The following is a 7,500-nucleotide window of genomic DNA, read 5'->3' on the forward strand; positions in this document are numbered from 1 at the left end:
TCAGGCATTCAAGAAACTGTGTACAGTTCTATCATGAGGTGCGATATTGATATCCGAAAAGACTTGTTTGCTAACATTGTCATGTCTGGTGGTACCACCATGTACCCTGGTATTGCTGACCGCATGCAGAAGGAAATCACTGCCCTTGCTCCTTCCACCATCAAGATCAAGATCATTGCTCCTCCCGAGCGTAAATACTCCGTCTGGATCGGTGGTTCCATCCTCTCCTCTCTGTCCACCTTCCAGGCCATGTGGATCACCAAGGAGGAATATGAGGAGTCAGGTCCTAGTATTGTCCACAGGAAATGTTTCTAAGCACTGCATCACAGTAGTGTTTGAAATTTCTGTAGAGTATATGGAATAAAGTGATATCAGATATTAATAATTTCCATATATATGTAATGTATTGCAGATAGGTATCAGCATATGCATTCTGCAATGAAAATACTAATGAATTATATTTGCTCGAATATCTTTGTTTTATTGCAAAATCTCCAGGAATGTGTATGTGCATATATATATATATATATATATATATATATATATATATATATATATATATATATATATATATATATATATATTGTGTGTGTATGGTGTATATATTGTATATATGTGTATATATATACGTATGCATATTTATACATAGAAATTGATAGATAGCTGTAGATACAGATATCTATTCATTCATCTATATATTAATTTATATATATCTATGCAGACAGGGAATCGAAATTTATCGAGAGGACAATGCAAAGAAAATACAAGGTCATACAGCAATAGATGAATCCTCCGAAACGCAATGATTTGTATGGCCATTCTATATGGCTGAGTTTCCATTGTATAAATGTATAAAAATAGCAAACATTGCAAATGTGCAAAATATTTGTTAAAGGAAAAGAATGTGTTGGTGTACCTCTGCAAACTTGGCTTTTGCTGTTTAATTTCCTTTATAAACTGTATACTTCGACATAAAAATAATTATATCTGATATCTTTTATGATTACAAAAGTGGAAATAAAAGGTGATAAAATAGACTTGCAATCTCTTTTGAACAAGTAAGCGAGCCAGATGACTTAACTATAAGCATTTTAGAAACACCTATAAAGGGAGAGATAACATAAGATAAAGATAGATTCAGTGTACTCTCGTCTCTCAGGCGTAATGGGTAATATACGTAAAATATGAAATTCAGATCGATTCACTCGAAAACTTAACACGAAATATGCACAATATTCTTAAAAGACAAAATGCCGTTTATAGCATTTAAATACAAGGTATGGCTTGAACAGTTAGTGATTATCAAACGTGTGTCGAACTGCTTGTATGCTGCACGTTTGACAACTTTGACCCTTACCGCTACACTTCTTTTTAGAAACAGCTCAAGGGCCATATTTTCTGACATGAATATGAGTTGAAGTATAAAGAAATTACTGTTGTATTATGACATCATACTCTTATTCCTAGCTGCACCCCAAATATTAAAATCTCTGTTTTAGTGACTTGAATATATAAAGTTAAAAGAACCTGAGCTTCTCTTCAGTTTAGTATTCAGGTAAGATTTATATCATGTCTGTTTCATTTTGTATTACTATTGAATTATAAATACTGATTAATTATATCATTTTTTTATTCTAACATATGATAGACTCGTGAGAAAGGAGCCGAATCATTGTATGATTATGAATGTTAAAGACTTCTGGCATATAAGTCCTACAGTAAGGGTTCTCAACTTTAATACTGGTTTAGATCGCGCTCGTGAGTACTGGTTCATGGGAAGTATGATTCCTGTATTCATAATCGCCTGTAAAGCCATCGTCACCCATTTCTTTTCTTATATGTGTATGCATGTATACATCTATCTATAAGTGTGTATATACGTGTGTATATATGTATGTGTGTGTGTACAAACAGACACACACACACACACACACACACACACACACACACACACACACACACACACACACACACACACACACACACACACACACACACACACACACACACAGACACACACACACACACACACAAACACTTGCACACATACATACATACACACACACACACACACACACACACACACACACACACACACACACACACACACACACACATATATATATATATATATATATATATATATATATATATATATATATATATATATATGCATGTGTGTGTACAAACAGACACATATACACACACACACTCATACGCACACACACACACACACACACACACACACACACATACGCACGCACACCCCCCCCCCCCCACACACACACATATATATATATATATATATATGTGTGTATGTGTGTGTGTGTGTGTGTGTGTGTGTGTGTGTGTGTGTGTGTGTGTGTGTGTGTGTGTGTGTGTGTGAGTGAGTGTATGTGTGTGTGCACACATATATGTTGATGTGTATATATATATATATATATATATATATATATATATATATATATATATATATATATATATATATATATATATATATATGTATATATATACATATATATATATATATATATATATATATATATATATGTATATATATATCATATATATGTGATGTGTGTGTGTGTATGCGTGTGTGTGGATATATATATATATATATATATATATATATATATATATATATATATATATATATATATATATATATATATATATATATATATATATATATATATATATTGGAATTTATATATTTGAATTTATATATGTGTGTGTGTTTGTGTGTATGTTTGTGTTTATACATGTATATGCTTACATGTTTATGTGTATAAATGAACATGCATATATATATATATATATATATATATATATATATATATATATATATATATATGCATGTGTGTATGTATCTATCTATCCACACATACGTATATATGTATGTAATCATAGGATTATACATTAATGTAAAATTACTTCTACTGCAGTTATTTACAGTACATATTTTATTTGAGAATAAACTCAAGGGTACATTTATTTTGTGCAGACAGACACTGTCATGTATACCATTAATTCAATGTATATATTCTGAATTCCTTTAGAAGCACTTGCGGTGAACGATGCCAGGACCAGATTCATCATATTCCTCCTTCGTGACCCACATCGCTTGGAAGGTGGACAAGGAAGATAGAATGGAGCCGCCGATCCAGACGGAGTATTTACGCTCGGGAGGAGCAATGATCTTGATCTTAAGAGTGGAAGGAGCCAGGGCGGTGATCTCCTTCTGCATACGGTCGGCGATACCAGGGTACATGGTGGTACCTCCAGACATGACTGTATTGGCGAACAAATCCTTCCTAATGTCAATGTCACATCGCATAATGGAGTTGTAGACTGATTCGTGAACACCAGCAGACTCCATTCCAAGGAAGGAAGGCTGGAACAGAGCCTCAGGAGCACGGAAGCGCTCGTTACCGATGGTGATGACCTGACCGTCGGGAAGCTCATAGGACTTGTCGAGGGAAGAGGAAGCAGATGCAACGTTCATTTCACCTTCAAAATCGAGAGCAATATAGCAAAGTTTTTCCTTGATGTCACGAACGATTTCACGTTCAGCGGTGGTGGTGAAGGAGTAGCCACGCTCAGTCATGATCTTCATCAGGTAGTTGGTAAGATCACGACCTGCTAAATCAATACGAAGGATGGCATGAGGAAGAGCGAAACCTTCGTAGACGGGGACCATGTGAGAAACGCCATCACCAGAATCACAGACCAAACCAGTGGTGCGGCCAGACGCGTACAGAGACAATACAGCCTGAATGGCAACGTACATAGCAGGCATGTTGAAGGATTCGAACATTATTTGAGTCATCTTCTCACGGTTGGCCTTGGGGTTGAGAGGAGCCTCAGTGAGAAGTGTGGGGGACTCCTCGGGGGCGACGCGTAGTTCGTTGTAGAAAGTGTGGTGCCAGATCTTCTCCATGTCGTCCCAGTTGGTGATGATACCGTGTTCGATGGGGTACTTGAGGGTGAGGATACCTCGCTTGCTCTGGGCCTCATCACCGACGTAGGCGTCCTTCTGACCCATGCCGACCATCACACCCTGGTGACGGGCGCGGCCGACGATGGAGGGGAAGACGCATCGCGGGGCGTCGTCTCCGGCGAATCCGGCCTTGACCATGCCGGAGCCATTGTCGCACACGAGCGCACAAGTGTCCTCGTCGTCACACATGGTGATATCTCAGTGGCAATCTGACAAAAGGAAATTGACAATCTTATTGAAACTCTGTGACAGTTGCTTTTTCACCGTGTGAATAAAGGAAAAGAAATATATGATTATTTGCAATATAAACTTGTAACATCCCCCTCTTGGAATTTATCTATCTGTATAAATATATATTTATACACAGATATGTGCCTGCACACACACACACACACACACACACACACACACACACACACACACACACACACACACACATATATATATATATATATATATATATATATATATATATATACATACATACACATATATGTATGGATATATATATATTTATACATATATGCATATATATATATATATATATATATATATATATATATAAATCTTTGTGTATATATGTACATATTTATATGTGTGACATATATATATATATATATATATATATATATATATATATATATATATATATATGCATAAGTATATGCATAAATATGTGTAGATACTAATTTATGTATTATATATGTACCTACGTATAAAGAATATATATATGTATATATGTACGTGTGTGCGTATGTGTATGTGCGTGAACACGTGTGCGTGTTTAGTTGTACAAAACGAAGTAACATTATTCATAAATACAAATATGAAACTAGACATCTGACTCTAAGTCCTACACATTTACAGTCAGTTCTTCAAAATACTATCCCAGGAAAATAGAATTCCGTGTTCTCGAATCCATACTTCAAAATATCAAAATTCACTCTAACTGAAATCTCATTCTCCATGACCTTTGCTTTCACCGTATGCTTCAGAACCATTCCCAGACCCCATAACATTTCCATTAATGATAACGAAAAAAATAGTAACAGTAGTAGTAGTAATAGAGATGACGATAGTGGCGGCAGTAGTAAAAATTATGATAATTACGATCCGATTGTGTTGAAATAGTCACTAAACGTTTCCCTTCACAAAGTTGACATTTCGAAGATAAACACAAGTCGCACTAATCCCAGTATCGACATATCCAAGAGGCTGTGTATACAGAGCGGGCGTCTCACCTGCACTTCCACCTGCCGTGAGTCCTTAGTTGACTAAAGGTCCAGAGGATGTTGCTACCCTTATATACAGGTGCTACAACCTGTAAAACTCGGAATGTGGTGTTGCGCCAAAGAGTTTGTTTTAAAGATTTTTTAAAAGCAATTTTCAGCATGATAACTTGCCAAGACGAAATTCGTAAATAAGAAATATGATAAGGTGATATACCTTTTCTATTCTATTTTATAAACTCGAATGAAAAGACTCCAAAGACAAAAAAACAAGTGATTATAAATAGTGCCTTCTATAAATACGAAGTGCGAAAAAAGATCGCAGGACAAACACGCATTCCGGTCGTCTCCTGATAATCATCAGTGACACGTAGTCCGGGCTGCGACGCCTCCGGGACCCGGGGCAACGCCAGGCCATTACAGTCCAACCAAAACCGATTTGAATCTCTGCCGAACCTTTTCCTTGACTTCCCATCAAACACATGCGTCCACCGAAGAGCGTCATGGATAAATACGGTGCATTCAGCATGTTTCACCAAAATTTCCTTGTTGTTATAAATCTCTGGCGCAAGTAAAGTAGCTTCGGAAATTGCCTCATGGTTAGAATCTCATAATTATTGCGATAATTAGTCTAAAGAAAGAAACGCGGAACCGTCTGTACTAATTAGCTAATTCTAACAAAACAAAACAAAACAAAACAAAAAACTGTGCGTAAGAAAATAAAAGCCTTTGGGCTGTAAACAATCGAAAGGGCGAAGACTGTAATGATAATTACAAAAATGGTAAGTTTTACTAAAGCTTTTGCAGCAGTAGTGATAATTATTGTGGATGAAGCGATGGCGACAATGGTAACGTTAATCCTATAACTATAAAGATAATGATATGATGATAATAATGATAACTGTAATGATTTCATTTGTAGTAGTTATGTTACTCTGTAACAGTGGTGACCATGCTGGGAATATTTACAATAGTAATGATAACAGTGATAATAGATACCTTGATGATAAGGACAACAACATTACTCTGACAATAATGATAATGGTGATGTTGATGATAATTATAGTCATCATAATGATTATAGTAATATTACGTATTTTACTTATCATGATAACAATGATTTTGAATGATAATAATAATGATGATGATGATAAGGACAACAGCATCAGTGATGATTATATAAAAAAAAATCATGACGATGCTAGTGATAATAATAGTAACACTATTTCTGATTATCATAATAATAATGATAATAATCAAAATAATAACTGGCAATAATAATAATGGTATTAATGATGATGATAATAAGAGCACGAATAAGAATTATCACTGTCTGCATCATCAAAATGATAACGTTGATGATTTGAATGATGATAATGAACATCTATTTGTTAGTAATTATTGCATGTGTTTTGACAATAATAATGATAATGATGATAGTAGTCATCATAATTATGATGATCGTGATAATGGCATTAATGACAATAAAAAATGAAGATCGTAATAAACATTGTTGGCGATAGTGATAATGATAATAATAATAATAATAATAATAATAATAATAATAATAATAACAATAATAATAATAATAACAATAACAATAACAATAACAATAATAATAATAATAATAATAATAATAATAACAATAACAATAACAATAATAATAATAATAATAATAATAATAATAACAATAATAATAATAATAATAATAATAATAATAACAATAATAATAACGACAACAATAACAACATCAACAACAACAATAATGATAGCAGTAAAAGATAATAGTAATAAAAGATAGTAACTATGAAATCCATAGTAACATTGACAAAAACATAGTAATGATTATGATGATTTTGGTTATCATAATGGTATTAGTAATTATAATAATGATAAAGCTCATGATAATAAATATAGTGCCGAAAATTTTAATAATTATGATAAAGACGAAAATGATAATAGTGATGATGAAGATAATACATAACAATAATAAGCATAAGGATATTAATGATAATAGTAATAATAATGATAATAAATATAATAGTAATAATGATTATAATAATCATGATAATGATGATAACAAATGATAATGATAGTAATAATTATGAGGATAATAAAAATTATGAGTGATAATAATAACAATGATAATAATAACACTGATAATAATAATGATAATAATAATAACATAAATGATGATGATTATAATCATAATAGAAAGTAGTAGTAATAATGCTAACAATAATAATAATAATAGTGACAAGGGTAAAATGA

At 33.2% G+C, this 7,500-nt stretch overlaps 2 protein-coding genes across 2 annotated transcripts in view; one reads left to right on the plus strand and one right to left on the minus strand.

Annotated features, from left to right (window-relative positions):
• Positions 1 to 470, plus strand: part of LOC113815136 (actin-2, muscle-specific) — a 3,216-nt gene extending 2,746 nt beyond the window's left edge. The window contains exon 2 of the mRNA XM_027367231.2: positions 1 to 470. This exon is cut by the window's left edge and continues 839 nt beyond it. Within this exon, the coding sequence (XP_027223032.1) occupies positions 1 to 315 (315 nt within the window). The 3' untranslated portion in view covers positions 316 to 470.
• A 2,464-nt stretch (positions 471 to 2,934) lies between these two features.
• LOC138859138 (actin, alpha cardiac muscle 2-like) lies at positions 2,935 to 5,296 on the minus strand. The gene is made up of 2 exons (XM_070116357.1): positions 5,242 to 5,296; positions 2,935 to 4,209 (listed from the first exon to the last, which is right to left on the minus strand). The coding sequence occupies exon 2, from the start codon at positions 4,187 to 4,189 to the stop codon at positions 3,056 to 3,058; it is 1,134 nt and encodes a 377-aa protein (XP_069972458.1). The 5' UTR covers positions 4,190 to 4,209; positions 5,242 to 5,296; the 3' UTR covers positions 2,935 to 3,055.
• Between the last annotated feature and the right edge of the window lie 2,204 nt (positions 5,297 to 7,500).

This window comes from Penaeus vannamei, chromosome 38 (assembly GCF_042767895.1).
Source record: "Penaeus vannamei isolate JL-2024 chromosome 38, ASM4276789v1, whole genome shotgun sequence".
Lineage (NCBI taxonomy): Eukaryota > Metazoa > Arthropoda > Malacostraca > Decapoda > Penaeidae > Penaeus > Penaeus vannamei.